The sequence below is a fragment of the Pectinophora gossypiella genome, chromosome 2, assembly GCF_024362695.1.
Source record: "Pectinophora gossypiella chromosome 2, ilPecGoss1.1, whole genome shotgun sequence".
Lineage (NCBI taxonomy): Eukaryota > Metazoa > Arthropoda > Insecta > Lepidoptera > Gelechiidae > Pectinophora > Pectinophora gossypiella.
The window spans coordinates 17,863,990-17,886,026 of record NC_065405.1 but is presented as its reverse complement, the minus strand read 5'-3'; the positions used below and the strand labels follow the sequence as shown (position 1 = coordinate 17,886,026).

General features: G+C 40.6%; 1 protein-coding gene across 1 annotated transcript in view; it reads right to left on the bottom strand.

The window, feature by feature from the left end:
- Nucleotides 1-22,037, bottom strand: part of LOC126375861 (atrial natriuretic peptide-converting enzyme-like) — a 161,913-nt gene that overhangs the window by 44,229 nt on the left and 95,647 nt on the right. The window contains exons 5-7 of the mRNA XM_050022932.1: nt 17,805-17,991; nt 16,625-17,344; nt 6,939-7,079 (exon numbers count right to left, since the gene is read on the bottom strand). Coding sequence (XP_049878889.1) covers nt 6,939-7,079; nt 16,625-17,344; nt 17,805-17,991 — 1,048 coding nt within the window. The remainder of the gene's footprint in view (nt 1-6,938; nt 7,080-16,624; nt 17,345-17,804; nt 17,992-22,037) is intronic.

Genomic DNA, 22,037 nt, shown 5'->3' with positions numbered 1-22,037 from the left:
AAATTATGAAATTCTGATTATTAAATAAAGACAGATCTAAAACTAACGAAACACATTTTTTTTATTAGTTGGAAACTAGCCTATTGCGTGTGCGTCAAGCTAGCGGCCTCAAAAAAAAATGGGCACGAAAAAATAATTTGACCATACCAAAAAATAGTACTCTTATTGAAAAAAATAGTACCTGTTGTAAAAAAATTAGTACCATCACGGTTCTGGATTTATAGCCATGTTTTATTGCACTTGCTAGCTTGACGGTGAGCGAAATTTGGCGAGAGTTAACGACAAGGTCTTTCGCTTTGATTTAAACGCCAAAAAATAGTACCGAAATAGTACTCACCCCCTGCAAAATACCGAAAGTAGTACTTCAACGGTTCCAAAGTTATAAAGGCAGTTCTTTGATCCCGCTAGCTTGACGTTTTGAAAATACCTATTATCTGGGGAATGCTTGTATACTTCAGTTTGTAACTAATGTCAATAAACTCGTATGAAATAGTACTCCCTACCATCATAATTTGGACCTGATTCTCTTTGTAGAAATGTTAAAAAATCATCATAACCTATGTCATACATTTATCAAGACAAGTACAGTCGCGAACAAAATTATTACACATGGTCAAGAATGTTGTCAGATTTTAGTATTTTTCCCCATTTTTGGGTAAAAATTGGTGAAGTGCCAGGGTTGTCAGATGAAAGTAATATCATTGTTGAAACTCTTTGAGTTATTCTACAAATACTGCAAATTGTTTATTAACAAACACTTCGATCCGTAACAAATTCAACATGAAGGTATAAATTATAAAATAAAACAGCAGATTAAAAATGTATTATGATGTATTAAAATCACAGATTGTTTTCGATAAGAACTAGACCCATGCAGCCATTTTCTATTAAAATTAGTGCATATGGGTGTATGCAATAGGAATTTTTTGTAATAACAGCACTCTGAAGTGCAAAGAAATGGTAGGGTAGACCTCCAAAATGGCAATACTTACGAATACATTGTGAGGTTATGTAATTGTCTACGTGACTGTATCAACAACAAATGTATGGCATAGGTTATGATGATTTTTTAACATTTCTACAAAGAGAATCGGATCAAAATTATGATGGTAGGGAGTACTATTTCATACGAGTTTATTGACATTAGTTACATACTGAAGTATGCAAGCGTTCCCCAGATAATAGGTATTTTCAAAACGTCAAGCTAGCGGGATCAAAGAACTGCCTTTATAACTTTGGAACCGTTGAAGTACTACTTTCGGTATTTTGCAGGGGGTGAGTACTATTTCGGTACTATTTTTTGGCGTTTAAATCAAAGCGAAAGACGTTGTCGTTAATTCTCGCCAAATTTCGCTCACCGTCAAGCTAGCAAGTGCAATAAAACATGGCTATAAATCCAGAACCGTGATGGTACTAATTTTTTTACAACAGGTACTATTTTTTTCAATAAGAGTACTATTTTTTGGTATGGTCAAATTATTTTTTCGTGTCCATTTTTTTTTTGAGGCCGCTAGCTTGACGCACACCCTATTGCGACGAGTTTTGACAGAGGAGTGTAAGGCTGCCTGTCCATTTAAGCGGAGCGAGCTTGCGGAGCGGTAAAAGGGATAAATATTAACCAATAGGATTAACCAATCTCTATCCACTGCAGCTGAGCGGAGTTTTTATGCAATCCTATTGGTTAATATTTATCCGTTTCACCGCTCCGCAAGTTCGCTCCGCTTCAATGGACAGGTAGCCTAAGGATGTCAGTTGCGAGCAACTTTTGGGTCCTCGCATGGGCTAAAATTAACTTTAAGGTACATAATGGTAGCCAGTTGCCGACGACCGGCGACCTGTCCCACAAACACGTGACAAAAATTTTAATATTCGAATGTTTTTCAGATAGGAGAGTGTGCAAATAGGTAAATACATATATTGGATTCATAATTATTGTTACCTTTGGAATTGTTATAATCTTATTAAATTAATTAAAATTCTAACCATCTTATTAAATCTTCTAAACATCACACTATTCGGAAGAATTTTAGAGGGTGACTTTTCCATAGCCGGGTTTTAGTTTCTAAACTTATATTTTTATTAATATTATTTCGGGGTATTATTTATTAATATACAAGGAAACCCGCAAGTAAATGCTAGTATGACAGTAGCTAGCAGTAATATGAAATACATATTCTTGTAATTGACCTTCAACAAGTTTATCCATGATAATTACGTTGGACAAATAATTCTGATTTATAAGTAATTAGTCTTCCTACGCAAAAGAAAATCCTTAATACAAATATTTAGATCCTTTTAAAACACCCGTGACGTCACGTCTGCCTACAAACAACAGCTACAAAAATACCTCATTCATTTAAATAAGAAAAAAATGCCCGAATCCTTTGACGGGGACGCTAGTTCCCTTGCCATTGTCCTGTAGTAGGTACGGCAGTCAGAATAGGCTGAAAATAACAATAGGGACAGCCACAGAAAAGGAGAATTATTCGCACTCGCGGCGAGGCAGAGAAATTTGTCAAGACGCCTTGTGCGATTGTTTTATCATCAGCTTTGTTACAAAGGCCTTTAAGGCTCGCCGTGGAATGTTAGGAGGACATTTTTTATTAAAAAATATTATTTTTAGTCGCATCTTTTTTGAAGTCGGTTAAAAAATAATAATTCTCGAATGTAAGTACAACAGTTTTTGCCAAAAAGAAAATATTATGCTATGCTTCACCACGAAAGTTAGTTGCGAAATTCGTACAAGAAATAATGTTGCTACTTATATTAATTATCTTTATTTTGATCAGAATTTAGCCTGGATTGTCCCTCATTGTGATCATACGCAAACGTATTTTTAATTAAAAGACAACATGGTGACATTAACATTTCTCTAAGGAAACTCCCTCGAACTCCATAATATACTTACGTAGGCATAAAGCACACACATCCCACTCGACTGTTATCTTATGCTAATAAATTATTAATTACCAACAATAAGACAAACGAAACAAACTTTAACCGCTAGTAGGCACATTATTTTAATTATCTCAAACATAATCACTTAAACACACTAGAGTTGCGACAGTATCGAAAATCATTTTAGTGGAGTAGGGCTGTATGTAAGGCGTGTGAACTGTGTCAAACTGTCAACCTTTTTGGTTGACAACCTCCTTCTGCATTATTATTAATTTTGTCTGATTATGAAATGTGAAGCTCATGCCGGCATTCTTGTGGCTCAAAACTGACGTAACGAAAATCGTACCGCAGGGAGCAGGCATTGATATGCCACTATGGTATTTATTACTGTATTATTCCTTATTCTATGTTACAGTGATAAGTATAAAGATACAAATCGGCACGCGGTTTTTGTCACTTGCCCTTGGTATGACAACTTCGGAATTTATCGTTACATTGACCTTCAACAAGTTTATCTATGATAATTACGTTAAACAAATGATTCTGATTTCGGTATTTACGAAACAGCGTAAGTGGCTAAACACAGACAAATAGCGACATAAAGTCAATAAAAATAACGTGTTCTTTTTTTAATTTTAGTGTTCGATTATTTTGCTACTGTGAGTGTGTTTTGTTTTGCCAATAATCAACTGTAGTAAACGAGAAGAGACTGTTTTCCGTTCACTGGCTCACACCCGTTCGGGGTCCTGTGGCCCGGTCTTAATCCACCCTTGCTCTGTGATGCTATCATAATTTATATCAAAACGTATTTTTTTAGAAAATGTGTCATAGGATGACTAGGTCAAATTTAAATTATAAAATGCTAATTCAAATTCAATTCAAATTCAAAAATATCTTTATTCAGTCGGTAACATAGTTACACTTTGAATCGTAATTTTTTACATAACGAACGTCTCATCCGGCTAAAACTACTGCAGATTCTCACAACCTGTATAGCCGGGGAAAAGAAGCTGCAAGAAAAACCTCGGCACAGGGCCTTGGACGTTCTTTAAAAAAAATAAACATAAAATATTGTTATACAACTGAGTAATTTAACTGCCTAAGATCAGTTCTCAGACAGTTAATCCCATGCATTCATATCTACTAAATAATCGCTAACTAATCTAGAAATAGAAGCGTTTAATTATTTTATTAAAAATCAATATCACCTAATTTTTTTCATTAACTTGTCTACGATTTCTTTTAACAATTAATTACATCAGAGTACGACGTTTGACCACGTTTATCGATGACGTCATACGTGTGTAACTATATCAAATTCCTTATAAATGTATCGTTATATCGTTTCGTAAAAACTATCTCAATTGCGTCCTCTTGCCTATTGAATCACGGACACATTCAAAAGGATTTCAGCGTTACGTTTGCAAATAGAAAGATAAGTTTTATCGTAAAAGTAGAGATAGACACTTCGGAGGGGGCGACGTGCTTCCCCGCTAACAACTTCAAATATCCACTCAGCTGTATTCACCGCTTTACTGTTTCCGTTCGCGGAGGAATTCCGCTTACAAATGGAAAAATCTTGAATTTCATCACGAAAATATAATTTAGGTCGCAATGTAAATGGATGGATTCGAAATGGATTGTGCATCCTGACATGAGCAACGTTACATCGTACATATTACATCGTAGTGTTACCGGTTTGAATCCCGAATCGGGCAATAAACCACTTGGTTCGACTTTATGAGTTTGAATGTTGGAACACAATAGATAATTAGATAAAATAATAGGCCCCGATTCCTGCAGACACTTCCTAATTTTATTTTAAGTTATACCTGCCGAAAAGGAAAGGGACGGATGATTGACAGCTCTTAAGTTTAGGAAGAATGAGTAAATTAATAAATAACCCGGGCGAATCAAAAAGGCATCTCACTGGTATGCAATCCGTTTGACGTGCTGTCTACTTAAATCTGTCGGGTTATTGGCCGATGTAAAATTTTTAGACGGTTGTTTTAGATTTCTGCTTAAAATTGACGTGTATTCCATATATTTTGTAGATTGCCCGTCCCTTTCTTTTTCAACGGATAAGAAAATGACAGTTATAACTTAAAATTAGATGGCATCTGCAGGAATTAGCACCATCATCATCATCATCATCAGCCCATAAACGTCCCCACTGCTGGGGCACGGGCCTTCCCTATGGATGGATAGGGAGATCGGGCCTTAAACCACCACGCGGGCCCAGTGCGGATTGGTGGTTATTAACGACTGCTAATGCAGTCCTAATGGAATTAGCACCATTGAATACTTAAATGATATTGTATGAATTAAATTAAATGTATATGTGGTGACAATTTGATTGTATTTATTGTATTTGACATTATGAATATTGTAATGCTAATAATGATTATGTGTATAATGTGTTTACGAGCATGACTTTAGATTTATAAGACCTAATATTGTATGCCTATATGGCGGGATATAGCTGGATGAAACAACTTATAATTATGGACGGCCTCCTTGGTCCAGTGGTTGAGCGTTGTGCTCACGATCCGGAGGTCCTGGGTTCGAATCCCGGTGGGGACATATCACAAAAAATCACTTTAGTTTGGTTAGGACATTACAGGCTGATCACCTGATTGTCCGAAAGTAAGATGATCCGAGCTTCGGAAGGCACATTAAGCCGTTGGTCCCGGTTACTACTTACTGATGTAAGTAAATAGTCGTTACATGACCCGTGTCAGGGGGCTTTGGCGGCTCAATAATGTGATTTGTGACCCATAATTGACATGAACGCCTTTTCAATTGATATCTCGTGATTTCCAGGATTTGTGCCCGGTTAATGACAGTAGGTTCGCCCTCTATTACATGGGATTTAAACATAGCTGGCGAGGTGTGGGTGTACATCGTCCGTCACTTAATAGTGGAAACGTAAGCGCCTTTTCGAAAAATCACATTCTGATGTGATTTTCAGCAAACCCTCGATTTCTTTCCATTAATTTCAATGAGGTCAAAAATTGAGGCCACAAATATTTACCTGGATTGAAACTAGCTCATCTATTGCGAGGTTTTGTTAATAAAAGTCATATCCGTATGTGATTTTTGATGAAGGCGCGTACGTGGTTTTCATTATAAAGCGACGATACGCGGCCTGCGCGCATGTCTCTATCAAATTCAAATAATTTTATTTTCAGACCATAATTACGTACATACATACATACATAAACTCACGTCCGTAATCCCTAATGGGGTGGACAGAGCCACAAGTAATCAAGACAACTTGCAGCCACTGTTGATACGATGTCGTAAGCTGGATATGATAAACCTTATGGTGATAAGGGATCAGCCTACCACCCATGACATTAGTCCATTATGTTAGAGGACATTAACTCGCTGTCGGTTTTTACGGCATGCCCGGGAAGACAAGCGGCTGAATATGTTCTATGTTTTTTGTTTGCTCCCAGAACAGCATAGAAGCGACCATAATAACGCCAATGGAAAAATAATAAATATGTAGGTACAAGAATTATTAAAAAAGCATGAAAGTAGGATCAATGCCGTAGAAATGAGGTCTTTGCGTAGCATCTGCGGTGTGAAGTTGAGTGATAGAGTGAGAAACAGTGTGATAAGACAGAGATGTGGTGTAAAAGACGATATAGTGACTAGGATTGAGAAGGGAATGTTAGGTTGGTTTGGACACGTAGAGCGGATGAAGGATAATATAATTGCAAAAGCGGTATATAAAGCGAAAGTTGATGGTAGGGCTGGCAGAGGAAGACCTAGAACTTACGATGACCAAATTGGAGATGTCCTTAGAAAAGGTTCAATACGATCTACTCCGAACCGGCGTGCGTGTATGAAGCGATTGATGAATGTGGAGGAAGCAAGAGAAGTGTGTCAGGATCGAAGCAAATGGAATTCTATAGTCTCTGCTTACCCCGGTGGGAAATAGGCGTGAGTTTATGTATGTATGTATGTAAAAATTATTAATTTAACAATTATAAACTAGAAATTGAGTCGCTGTAGTCGCTGAGTATACTGACCTGTACGGCGGGGTTGGCGCGGAAGTATGCGAAGAGTGCGCCGGTGATGGCGAGCAGCGCCACGGCGTTGAGCGCTAGCTGCAGCAGCCGGAACCGCTGCGCAGACCCAGACCCGCTGCCCGCGCGCATGTCGCGCAGCATCTGCGTACAAAGTTAAACCTAGCTCAGACGCTGGTGGGGAGCGGAGAGTTGTAGTATTACGTATATATGCCATAGTTTACATTTTCAAGGAGAAGGGTACTATTTTTTTTTTAGTTTAGGTACCAAATAGTACCGAATGAATACTATATCTAACAATAATTTCAACATTAAGCCATTGGTCCCGCCATTTTGACGCTAATAAAAAACGTCATCTGTTGTCTTTCCGATTAGTTTTCCACTTTCGTTTGTACTCCATCCCTCCAGTCAATTACAGGGTAAGGGCCTCACAAAAATTGTTATGTATAAAAATTGAAGAGGGAAGTTGGAATAAATTTGCAAATGAGGGTAAGAGGGCGCAGGGGTTGTTTGAGAGGGCTCTGAGATTGACAGGATTCTGAGAGCCCCGGCTAATTTGTCTACCTTCTGATGCTGTCTAACCTGTAGCGACTAGCGATTGAGCCTGTAAAGAGAGGCTCGCCTTATAGACCTTTGTCTTCATACACAGGAAGTGCCAAGAGCATTCATTATCATCAGCCGTAAGACGCCCACTGCTGGGCATAGGCCTCTCCCAAGGATCTCCACGACGATCGGTCCTGCGCTGCCCGCATCCAGCGGCTTCCTGCGACCTTCACCAGATCGTCGGTCCACCTTGTAGCGGGCCTACCCACTGAGCGTCGTCCGACACGCGGCCGCCACTCCAGAACCCTTCCGCCCCAGCGGCCATCGGTTCTCCTCGCTATGTGTCCTGCCCACTGCCACTTCAGCTTTGCAATTCTCCGAGCTATGTCGGTGACTTTAGTTCTCCTGCGAATGCTCAAGAGCATTCGTTTGTTGCAAACTGTGCCCGTTCTAATGAGCGCAAACAAAACATTAACCCACCGACATACAGAACATTCCCGGTAAAGAAGAGTAAGAAGAATACTCTCCGTCCCGCACCAATTCGTATCGGGCGCCGAGCTAGACTTGCCTTGAACTCTCTGTGTTACTACAAAACACAAACTAAAAATAAACTACGTAGGTTTGAAATAGTATTGCGCACCACGAAAGAAGTTGGCGGCTTTCAAAGAAACTAACTTGACAAATTATAATAATTCTATGCAGAATCAGCGACAGTAGCGCCGCGGCCTTCGGGACTTCTTTCGTATACGGATTATATTTTAAACATAGTTTATATTTTAGTCTTTGTTTTGTAGTACTACTGTCTGGGTCTTACTTTAGTCTAAGTGGCCGTAAGCCGCTAAGGAATAAGGGGGAGCCCGAGCGGACGTGGGCCGTCTTCGCACTAAGAATTAGATTTTTTTACGGAGTCTCTGGGCACAATGGCAGTAGCGCAAGCGTTCAGCGACAATTTTTATATCATCTTTACAAACTAACTGACAGCTACTGACTAGCTGGTAGCTGACGCGGCGACGCCCATACGGGGGAGGGAACTCTCCTCGAGTCTGAGAGGCACAAGATTTAGGTATTTCAAGCTGCGAATCAAACTGAAAAGGATTATTCAGACCGTGATTAAGAGCTAATATCAAGTGGAATTATTATATTAATAATAAACGTTTATTGCATGAATTCAGGTTAGGTACATTGCAGATTACAGTGCATAAAAAAAGTAAGTATCACCAAATTCTACTTTTTCAAGCATACACAATGAAAGATCGGACGGTACAAGTTACATTACGTTAACTACTGCCTATATAATAAATAACAATTAATAAAATATCTTAACCTACCCATATTCATAAAATATTAAAACTAAAATATCAAAACACCAAAATAAAAAATCTAAATCTAAATTAAACATCAAAACTCATGAAAAATGTTAAGTTTTTTTTTTTATTATTTGCTTTACTTCCATACTTTTGCCACGGAAAATTCCAAATGATATTAACTTTGGATCATGAGCTGCATCATTCCCCTCAGTATTCGGTACGGTGTCACTAAGACCCTGTACATATTAACGTATACTTTTATGCGTATATCTTTGTAACTCAAACTTTATATAATTCCCGCTCCTGAAACGCAAGTACGTCGACGAGAGATATTAAGACAGCAAGCGTCTATTACAAAGTATAATAGCTCTATTGTAGGTTTACGAAGCTTGACTCTTCAGTGGTTCAATGGACCTTTGAGTATCTAAGTTACTTCCAGAAGTTTAAGACTTAGGAGAGCTCATAATTGACAATACCTGATACTATGTGGAACTATGGAAAGCGTTGTGCTCTGTTCGACTTGAGGAGAATATCTATAAGTAGGTAATACTTGTAATACGCTTATTACATGTACCGTACAGTTGAAAAGACGCTTAACTCGCATTGTGAGACCGCAGGTTCAAATCCGTCTAAGCCGATGATTCTTGAATTTATTTCGAATTCACGAAACTCACGTACCTGAGAAATGTGTTTTCGGAGGTATTGGACCTAACCTGTAATTGAGATGGTTTTCCTTTGGGGTTAGAAGGTCAGAGAGGCAATCGCTTCAGGACCTGTCACATCTTCAGGATACCCTGCGATAAGCGCCGAATGAGGGAAATCGTCGACCACGCCGGCGGGGCAGGTCCTGCCTGCGTAGTATAAGTATTTGTTGGCGCGAGCTGATTAGCCGTCTGTAGGTACAACTCGTTAGCAAATGGCGGAACAGGGAGTTTAAAACGCCATATTGTATCAATTCATCTAAAAAAGCAATATTGCTATTTGACATTTATTGACGGTGAACATAAAATTTTATTTGCGCAAATGTCAAATTGCGATTTTGCTTTTTTAGATGAATTGCACTGCAATGTGTCGCCAATCGCCGGCAATCGCACAGTACCCTTGGTCCACCTTCAAACCTATAGGTCGGCCTGTCCGTGATAGACAGTTTTAAATTGACTGGAGGTAATTTGGAAAATTTATCGAGTTTGGCTTGTAATCGCTATCTGTCTACATTGGAATTTAATATTACCGTGACTTTTAATAAAATGGTCAAATTATTATTTTTGCTAACAGACTCTGTAGATGTACTTTCCGCATATGACCTCGGTTATTTGGCAGCTGTAGTGTGTTCAATGTACAAGTATATGCGTAGCGCTGTGCAAACTTCGTTAGCGCGTTTCAGAGCATCGATAAGCGCCATCTATGTAGCCATGAACGGAACTAGATGGTCCGCCACAGTTATATCGCAGTAAACATTTTAGGCACCTTTCCATCTCTATAATGTGCTTATTCTATCTTTCTGTGCAATTGGCTGGTACTTGACATTACTATCTATATCAGCCGTAGGATCTCCACGACGATTGGTCCTGCGCTGCCCGCATCCAGCGGCTTCCCGCGATCTTCACCAGATCGTCGGTCCACCTTGTAGCGGGCCTACCCAATGAGCGTCGTGCGACACGTGGTTGCCACTCCAGAACCTTCCGCCTCAGCGGCCATCGGTTCTCCTCGCTATGTGTCCTGCCCACTGCCCGCGCTGACATTTACCATGTATTTAATGTCATTTGCGGCAAATCTAAAATAATCCACGTCAAAAATAAAGTATTGGCGACTTGTACACTGCCCATTACAATTGGGATTGCACTGAGCTTTCTGTTAGACCAACGTGAGAGGTGGTGACCCGTATAGTCGTCTATAATGGTAGAGTCAAGTGAATTGTGTTGTATAGGTACTTAGCTCACTTTAGAATACGTACTTCATCACAAAAAAAAAAAACAATCTAAGATAAAATCACCAATAATCTGAGTCTGTGTTTTCGATTGATTGCAAGTTTTGATCAACATCGCAAACAACTGCGCGCGTACAATTTGTCTCTGTCTCTTTCAGCAGAGGTTTCGACTTATTACCACAATTTCCAGCTGATTGGAACGACTTGATGCACAGATCAACAAGCTACTAGACGTGTCATGTTTACAAGGAGAAAGTTAAATCGACAAAATTTGACTAAGACGGGACTTGAACGCACAGCTCTTGTGATGCCGGGACGAGCGCATTAACCAGTACCGCGTCCTACTGGCGATGCGGAATTTGAAATCTTCATAGTCAATTTTTCGATTTAATTTTCTCTTTGTAAGTTTTCCTAACCCCTTTTCTCTTCCCTTTAATTTTTCCATTGAGATGAGGGGTAGACCTAGGAGAACATTTATGAAACAAATAAAAGAAAAGGTGCAGGTCGTGTCGTATCAGGAGGTGAAGGTTTTGGCGGGAAAAAGAGAGGAACGGCGACAATAAACGTTTCTTGTTTCTTATTTCTTGATTACTCCACCGACAAGAGCGCAGCGCAGCTCTTAAATAAAGAGCGATAGAAGTTTTCCTAATCACGGGTGAGAAATTAATTATTTGTTAACATATTTATTTATTTATTTATTTAATGTTCGGAGAAACAACAGCTATAATTAATTTATACTTGTTTATCGCGGTAAGTACGTATTTATTTCGTATATACGAATAACAAATAACAGTTTAGAAGAGAAAAGGTGATAGACAGACCAAATATGTCCTTATTCACAGAAGCATTACTAACAAAGGTAACATAAAGTTATAAAATTGTCGTATGTAGGTACACTTTAATTTAGACTATCCAGTCTATATTACTCTGTGATCTGTGGTTGAGTCGTGGAAACCTCCTCGACAATCCGCGGGTAATGAGCCAAATGACGTCATACACCCCGCACTGCGAAATAAAATATTTCACATCGTGTCACGCTTGGAGTATGCCTATGCCCTCATAGCGCGGTGAAAAGGAAAGGCGTCAACGCGTCAATTACGCATATCGGTTCCGGATTTTAAATCTGTAGGTAATATACGAATTAACCCATATATTTTATTGTTTATTATTAGAACCCGTTATTATGTGCTTTTATATACGAATTGATTGTTCGTTTGGATCCGGCCAGTAGAGGCAATCTTACAACGAGTCACTTCAAAAACAAATGAAGAAATATTGTTTTTTGGTTCAATGGAAGATTAATACATGTAGGAAAGTGGGTATACTATGAAAGGAAATTGAATGGGAATTTGATTGTTTACGGTATGAAAGGAGGATGGTTAATGAATGGGACGTAAGGCAGTTTTAAAAAGTAAGAAAGGCGAGTCGATGGTGCGATGTCGGTCCGGTTAGAGGATAAGGGAAGAAGTTTTTTTTGTTTTGTTTAAACTAATTAAAGTATAAGGTGTAAAGATACTTAAAATATCCCGTTTTATTTCTATATCCTACATACGTGTCCCTTGCCCAGGGATACGGGTGAAGACCTCAACGGCTGCAGAGGCGGAGATGGGAGCCATCGGTACGGCAATGCAGGACGGAAGTGGCATGTCACAGAGACTGTAACCTGGAACCTGACAGAGGGCAGCAGTAACTGTCAGTACTATTCAGAGGCAGAGGACAGGAGTCCTAGTATGGCTTTGTAATAGACTACTCTGGGCGCCATCCCACTCGCGTCAGACAGAGTACTGCGGGGCGGAAGGCAAGAGGGAAACCACTGCCCTATTTTTCCCTAAAAAAGTAGCATGGAGAGTATTTTACAGAAATGCTGCACCGACAAGAGCGTGGCTCTTAAATTGATGATGACATACGTGTTATGTCGATCCCACATCATCATCCCTAATTTAAGAGCACGCTCTTATCGGTGTAGCATTCGCCATGCTACTTTTTAGGGAAAAATTGAGCAGTGGTCGACTCAACATCGAGCGGGATATAAGGATAGAAAGATGATAATGATGTTCTTCTTCTTTGCGAGTCGATGGCGGTCGAAACTAATTTTTTGCTGACCAATAATTGGCCACGCTTACGGCATTGTTAGTGGCTTCGTAAAGGTCTTTAATAGTGCAGGTAATGATGTTGAAAACGAAAAACAAGGTATATTAGTGTTTGAATATGGTTGGTTAAGAGCGTTGCCGGCGTCCGCTGCATATGTCGTCGAAATGTCAAATTTATACGAAATGCTGTAGCATTGCGTTGGTATGCTATGTAGGTCGACGGAGCTGCGACGTCGCAACGTAACGGCAACGACCGTGTGGCTCTAACTTATTTATCTATGGTAATAATGTGGACTGATTGGATATTGTGATAAAATTAAATTGAAAGCATATATTCACATTTAATTAAATTTTCATTTATTTATCGACTGCATACGCGCAATCTGTATACAATGAAGTCGAAAAACTGCAAACTTTGTCACAAAAGCATTTCGAAAAATAAATATTCCAATTTACCCCAAATTGTTTTTGCTATACACGAATTTATTTTCCGGCTGATAAAGATGGCGGGTGAAATATTCCCAGAGTTATTCCAATTAAAGTCCCGACAAATAAAATGTAGCGCTACGTTATTGAGTGGGAAATAAAAACATATTTTACGATGCTATTCGAACTACCCGGGTCTAAGGCAAAGCATTGCGCGGAGGAAAACGTCCTTACCTAATCGGGGTTAGGAAAAAAGCTTGAAAGACAGAGGAACAGACACTACTTACTTTAATAAATTCTTCTCCTATCGTGTGGGTTGTGAGGTTGATTTCCAACCCCATCAACCCTGGTGTCACGATTGTTATTTAGCCGCCATAGACCCCTGACATAACTCATGTAACGACTACTAACTTATATCAGTAAGTAGTAACCGGGACCAACGGCTTGACGTGCCTTCCGAAGCACGGATCATCTTACTTTTGGACAATCAGGTGATCAGCTTGTAATGTCAAACCAAACTTGGGATCAAAAAGTGATTTTTGTGATTTGTCCCCACCGGGATTTGAACCCGGATCGTGAGCACAACGCTCAACCACTGAACCATGGAGGCCGTTTTAAATAAATTAACCATATAACTTAACTTACTCAGTGGTTTAGTGGTTAGGGCTTTAGTCTCACGGTCTGGAGGTCTGGGTTCGATTCCCGATAGGGACATTGTCGAAAAACACTTTGGCTTGAATCACCTGACTGTCTGAAATAGTAAGATGATTTCATACTTCGGAGGGCAAGTTAATCCGTTGATCCCGGCTATTAGCCGTAAAACACTTCCACCAACCAGCATTGGATCAGCGTATTGGAATATGTTCCATACCCCTCCACAACTAGTTACAAAACAGCGAAAGAAAAAGATTCTCTCGTAACTGGTTAGGTAAATCTAGTTAGGTACCAACGGGGACGAAGGGGGTTGAGGGGAGGGCTGTGCCCAGTAGTGGGACGTATACAGGATTTTTTTTGTAACGTAATAATAATACATTATGTATGTATTACTATTATAATATAATCATACATACATTCATACTAATATTATAAATGGGAAAGTGTGTTTGTTTCTCCGTCTTTCACGGCAAAACTGAAGGGATGGAGAGTGACGTAAACGTAAAACGTAAACAGCCTATATACGTCCCACTGCTGGGCACAGGCCTCCCCTCAATCAACCGGAGGGGGTATGGAGCATACTCCACCACGCTGCTCCAATTCGGGTTGGTGGAGGTGTTTTTACGGCTAATAGCCGGCACCAACGGCTTAACGTGCCCTCCGAAGCACGGAATCATTTTACTTTTTCGGACAATCAGGTGATTCAAGCCTGAAAAGTCCTTACCAAACAAAGGACAGTCTCACAAAGTGATTTCCACAATGTCCCCATCGGGAATCGAACCCGGAACTCCAGATCGTGAGCCTTACGCTCTAACCACTAGACCACGGAGTGACAAAGGCTACTTTATGTCTCTTTCTAACTTTTCACTTTCCTAAAATAGGGGGTAGGGGTGTACAAACTTGTATGGAGCATTCCGCAATTGGGTTCTTTGGCGACTACTAATCCTGACACCAAGGTAGATGAGGTTGGTAATCGACCTCATAATCCACACGATAGCAGTATGTATGTGGGATAGGGCATGAAGGAAACGATTATTCTTTCTTTACCTTTGTTTATTTTACACGCTTTATTTTTAAACAACCGACCGCCATTTCCCTGTCATCCCGCCATCCTCTCTTCTCTCCCGCTCACTCGTCGCTCTCTCTTTCACACACCTTTGCGTTACGTTTCATTCAGCCTACCATTCCTACACGTATATTACCAATATTTTCGGTGCGCGGCCCTATGGAAGATAGTTCCAGTATTTCTACCAGCAATCCGCAGAAAATAAGCGACTCTTGTACGCAATCGAGTGTGAAATAAAGTAATAACGCTGTCACTGGCTCATTGAATTAGGTTCGTATCAAATAAAGAGGGTATATTGACCATTAGGGGTAAGATAATTAGGTTTCTTGTAAAAAAGACATGAAAATGTATTATAAACTTTATATTCGTCTCGTTCTTAGGTTTGTGAATAGGAGAAGGAACACTTTTTTGTGAAGGTTGTAACTATTTAGTAAACTTGGATTATGAGTTACTGAATTAGTAGCCAACATTTTCACACCATTCCGAAATTAATAGTAAATAACAGGATTGAACAACATAAACAGTCTATACAGGGTGTTAGTGATATTTAAACTCAGAATAATGTGCTGAGTTACCTCCTCAGTTGTCGTTATGACGTTACTTACACCACGTAGAAGTACGTACAGGTAGCCATACAAGTATGTATGAGTGTTAGTGATACCGAAACTAATACTGAGGGGATGATTCATACCATGAATCTTAGTTGATATCAAGTGGATTTTCCTGTCGGAAAATGTATATTTTTTTTGTGTTTTTTAAATTATTTTCTATCCCGTACTTTTGCGACGGAAAATTCACACAAACACGCTGTATACTACCCGCTGCTGGGCACAGCCTTCTCCTTAATTATATACGAGGTATGGAGCATACTCGCTTCTATATAATAATTCCTCGCTTCAGCTTGTATCTGAGGCCGGTGATCACGGCGGAACGGTGCTAAATATTGCAGTATATTTAATTGCAACCACCGCTGCGCATGACATTTAAATCTGTTGCACTTATTGCATGTAAAATGTTGCTCCACTCAAAGCTGCACGTTCAAAGGTTTGGGCGTGAAAATCTATAACTTTATTAGCAAATTGAATTTTATTTGACAGGCAAGTTCGTTGTGTGCGCTTGCGATTTTATGTATTGTTCCAGATTAATTTAAATAGCTACAAAATACAAAATGTCTGCAAATATTGGAGGAGAATTGATGACACTTTGAATAGATTTGGATCCTTCATGCTTCGGACAGATCTTCGAAGTCGGAGGTTAACAATGTTTGATTCAAAACCAGGTTGGATAGCATTCACGCCTTCACCAACCTAGAGTGTAATTATATGGTAAAGTAAGCATAATCAGAATAAAATTCATGTAAATGCAAGTTTAATAAGTTGTCAGCTAGGGTGAGAGAAGAACTGGTGTAAAAAATGTAATATGACTTCTTTAACTGAAATCTACCGGACACCTGATGTCAAATAATAAAATTACACAGCATACAGCAGCACGGACCTCCGCGGAAACTCTTTTTGAAATCCTAGTCATATTGCCTGTTTATAAACCGAAACAAAGAATGGAAATATTTTTCTTTTTCAGTCTTCGAGTTGTGAATTGATAATCGACCACACGAATTCTGGTATCAGGGCCTTGACGAGCCTCATGTAAGATATACGAGATATGAGACAGATACTTACTCTATGATGTAATGACATATTGCTCCCATTCTGGAAGCGGACGATGGTCTGAAGCGACGCAGGAGTAGACATGCTCTTCGTGATTGGCTGGCTGTTGGACTCCTTCTCCTGTTGCTCCTTCAGGAGCAAGCCTCGCGCGATCTTCGCGTTGAGGCTCTTGTTAACATGCTGATGTGGAAGCAGGGGCGCTTCCATTGTTTTTGTAGTATACGAAGGCGAGGACGTCTGGCTGAACGAGTCGGACGACACGTTCGAGTCCTGCCGCACGCTGATGTTTGACCCCGAGCTCGGCGACTGCTTCATCGTCTGGTTGGGAGGCGGCACGTACGGCGTGTCGGGCATCTTCTGTATCGGGCGACGCGGGACCGTCGGTTGTGGGTTCTTGTTGCAATCGAGTCGAGGGGGTTGCGTCGGTTGTGTCTGTGTGCGTCGGTTGCCGTTGTTGTCGGCTGTGGAATTGACGAGGGGTCGCGGGGGAGTGGGCGGCGGGGCGCGGCGCGGAGGGACGGGGGAGTTGCGGCGCGGCGGCGCGGGCGGCGCCGACAGCACCGTGGGGGCGGCCGCGGGCGGCGCCGACGCGGCCAGCGGCGCCGGCGTGGGGCGCGGGGTCCGCGCGGCCGGCGCACGCTGCGGGACGGGGGGCGGCGCCACCGGCGCTATCTGCGGCGGTGATATGCTTCGCGGTGGCGGCTGCAGCTGCAACAAGTTGATAATCTTAGCCTATTGATCGAATGTACAGTGTTTGAACTCACTTAGGAGGTTTTTTTTTATTAGACTAATGTCTCTAATGTCTCACTGTTGGACAAACATCAAACATCACCATCATTTTCATCATCATTTTTGTCATATTTTTAATCAAAAGTATCCAGTTTATATCCCTAGCCTTGACACCTCTGCAACCAACCATTCTGTGACTGATTTGGCCACCTATCTGGATATCGACACGCCGTCTGAGCAAAATCATTCCACAATTTGCTAACCAATTATTGAAGAAGTTTTAATAATCCTATTGGATTCTATAGACGTGGATTAAATACTTATATTTCAATAAAGATAATGTATGATAATAACTACAACGCGCGGTACGAATTATGTCTGTCAAGATACGGAAGCCAATACTGGCGTACGTGACGTTCATTAGCATAGTGATGTCGAGCGATTATTATCTGTCTAATACTACCTTGATGTGGTGGTGCGCAGGCGGCGCGAGCCGCGACGGCGGGCAGTATGGCAGCGCGTCAGAGGGGCAGTAGAGGCGCGGCGCGGGCGCACACGCCGCCGTGGAGTGCCGGCGCGGGGAGCCCGTCGCTCGGAGCAGCTCTAAGAGACGCTCGCCTGGCGCTACTAGGCTGCCGGCGCGCCCGCATCTAAAGACAATATGGGTGATTTAGATCCCTAGTAGTGATTGCCTGCAAGACATTGCCTTATAGCAGTAAGACCGTCCTATTGAACGCTACAAGTACTGTATCACTACCACTAGGTAGGTCTTGCTACTCTCATTAAATTTAAAAAAATAGATAAGGTTAGACAGCATTATTTTCTTTAGTCGTCGGCCAAATAATTTAAAATATTATGACAATGTAAGATTGTCATATTTTTTGACGTGACTTATTGTAGATTTGCAGCAAATGACATTACACACATACACACACACACGTGTGTGTGAGTGTTCACACATTATTATAACACTACTTGGCCGTACAAATGGCGAGCGCTGAGGGCATAAGAATGCGGTAAGTACAAAAATTAAACAAGATAGGCACAAAAGCAAAGTCTACACTTTAAAAAAAAATCTCGAAATTTTATTGTAAAAACGGCGTCCTGCAAGTATAATTAAGTTTTTCAGAGCAAACAGCAAACCAGCCAGCTGGCGTAGTGATTGTGACCAGTGATGTGCGTCCCCGGAAATGTTCCCACTTCGGGAATATTCCCGGAAGTAAAAAGGCGCAGAACTTATTTAAAAAGAGCTTTGTTACCTAACCTTTAGTCTAATAAGATCAGAGTACAAGGAAAGAAGAATTTGAAAAAAGAAAAGCAGCCAGCTTCCTTTTTATTAATTTATTGATTATACCTTTTTTTCACGACATTACAGTGCCGAAGCGCTAATGTGCCGTGAAAGTTAAATAGAGGCACACGCAGGTGCCATTAATAGGGCATTACCAAACAGAGATCACAAAAATCACAATACTTAAACTAAAATTAAATCACCTTTCACTCATCATTCATAGCCTCGCAGAAGCTCAGACACTCACGACACACACTCGTCCATTCATTCATAAACAGATCACACTCTGGTGCTGAGTCCAAGAGTGCATTGAGCATGTGCTGTGCGCGGAGGAGCGGCGAGTGTCTGCGAGAGACAGTGCGCGCCGGCGGCACGGCCAGCAGCGGGCGGCTGCGTGGCCGGAGGTTGCGTGTGGGCACATCGGGGACGTACAGTCGCACCAGCTGCATCACCAGCTCGGGGCAGTCTGAGCCACCACGCAACGTGCGGCAGGCACTGGTTATTAAAGAGTTTTTACAATGGGAACTTTCCTTTTGGAAACATTCCCGGGAACGGACATGCCTGATTGTGACCCACATTAGTACACATTGAGCTCATCTACATACAAACACAGCTATGTTGTCAGCGTTGTGTGGCGCGTAATGAATGGGGCTTACCGATTTAGTGATGTCAGTAATACGAGTTTTTTGTACGTAGTTGTTTGTCGAATTGTTTGTTATAATAAAATAAGTCCTTTAGCTAATTCCATAACATAAACATTATTATTATTTTTTCATTATTATATTTATTTTGTTTTTTTTAATGTACTTACTGCAAATAAAATATATTTTATTCGTACATAAACAATCACAACTCACAACTAAATTGCAATCGAGGTAGTCAGAGGTACGTCATCCTAAGTTGGCCAAATTACTTGTTAACAAATTATTCTGAAACGATATTATCTGTCATGCAGATAATGTAAAAGAGTGCCAATATCATAAAACCGAGAATATTCTCATTTAAATCGTTGATCTCCAATTTAGTAGACCTGAACAATGTTATCAACATCGTATCGAAAACTTTCAGGGATGATTCAGACCATGATTCTGAGTTGATATCAAGTGGAATTTTTCGTTACAAAAGTATGCAACTAAAAGTAATTAAAAAAAAAACAACAAAAACGTAATTGAATTTTCCGACGTGAAATTCCACTTGATATCAACTCAGAATCATGGTCTGAATGACCCCCCTTAGTATTCGTTACGGTGTCACTAGCACCCTTACGTACTTGCATGGTTACCATGGTTACCATGGGTACTTACTTGTACGGGGTGTAAGTGAATACTGAGGTAGGGTATTATTATCAATTATTTTCATTTATATTCTATACTTTTACGATGGAGCATTCCACTTGATATTAACTCAGAATCATGATCTGATTCATCCCCCTCAGTATTCCTTACGATGTAAGTAAATAACAACACCCTGTATACTTAGTTATAAATTATTGCATATAAGATAGCATTGCGGAAGCCTTAAGTACATTCTTTATCTCGACCAAACCTCGATGGCAGCTGTGTTTTTCCCTCGAATAGTCAGTTAGTATGGCCACAAAGACTTATCTTTTGATCGTTTAAAATGCCAGGAATACATCTGAAATATTCGACCCAGCTCTATTTCTACAGTTATTTTTTTCCAACGATAGCAATTCCACTAACTCTAAAATATACTTAGTTCATCGTACGAAAAAATTCAAGCTAGTTTTTGGATCCCAACTTTGCATTTTATTTTTATCAGCATCCAATTTTGAAACGAGTTACTGACTGACCAACTCGTTTTACTTTTTTGACGTTACACCAGATACGTGATAGCCCAGTAGAAAATGTATGACTTACACCGTAAGGTCTCGGATTCCAATCACGGGTTGAACTCTAAAATCTAAAGTTATCAAATTCAATGTTTATATCACGTACATAAGTACGTACACACAGGAAAACATCGTAGATCGTAAGAAACCCACATGCCCGAGAAATGTGTTCTTGAAGGAATGTAGCCTTTATTTCCTTTCGAGTTGAAAGGTCTGTTTGACGGTTAATTCTGATAATAATCGGACTTGTCAAATCAACCTGTAAAAATAATCGGACCTGTCAAGAACCTGTCAAATTGAATCCTTAGGATGGATAATAAACGGACGATGTGAAAACAAGATAACAATAAGGAGGAGAAGGTCAGGGTCTAGTGGAACAGTAGTTTTATGCGGATGCGACGTTCGTTGAGGAGCTCGGTGGCGCAGCGGTTAACGCGCTCGGTCTGCGATTGTTGAAGTAAAGCAACTTTCGCAAAGGCCGGTCATAGGATGGGTGACCACAAAAAAAAAGTTTTCATCTCGAGCTCCTCCGTGCTTCGGAAGGCACGTTAAGCCGTTGGTCCCGGCTGCATTAGCAGTCGTTAATAACCATCAATCCGCACTGGGCCCGCGTGATGGTTTAAGGCCCGATCTCCCTATCCATCCATAGGGAAGGCCCGTGCCCCAGCAGTGGGGACGTTAATGTACTGATTGTTATGTAAAAATTGACGATTCAAAGTGTAACAATGTTACCTACTGAATAAAGATATTTTTGAATTTGAATTTGAAATACTGAAATTAAATTCAGGGTGTTTTACTCAAAATCGTCAAGCATGTACCTATGAAGATTTTGGTGAGAGTGGAAGAAGCAAAAGTTATGTGAGTGGATCGTAGTACCTAATGTAACGGCCTCCGTGGTCCAGTGGTTGAGCGGTGGGCTCACGATCCGGAGGTCCCGGGTTCAAATCCTGGTAGGGACATATTACAAAAATCACTTTGTATTCCCTAGTTTGGTTAGGACATTACAGGCTAATCACCTGACTGTCCGAAAGTAAGATGATCCCCGCTTCGGAAGGCACGTTAAGCCGTTGGTCCCGGTTACTACTTACTAATATAAGTGAGTAATCGTTACATGAGCCATGTCAGGGGCCTTTGGCGGCTCAATAATAACCCTGACACTAGGGTTGATGAGGTTGGTATTCCACCTCACGACCCACATGATAAGAAGAAGAAGTATGTATAGTACAGTCATCAGCAATATAATGTACCCACTTTAGGACTCTGTCGCACTAACATATTTGACATTTAGTGAGACTTGCAGTTCAATTTGTCAAAAAAGTTAATGTGACATGGTATCAAAGTGTATAATGTCTTACGGTATTTTATTGTGGGGTCGAGCCGCTGATGTAGAAACTATTTTCATCATTCAAAAAAGGGCAGTTCGCGCTATTTATAATCTGCGTTGTCGGGACTCTTTAAGGGAGCTGTTTAAAGAAATAAATATACTGACGGTCGCAAGTCAATATACTTTATGAAAACATTATGTATGTGCGTAAAAATGTATCTCTCCTTCCGAGAAA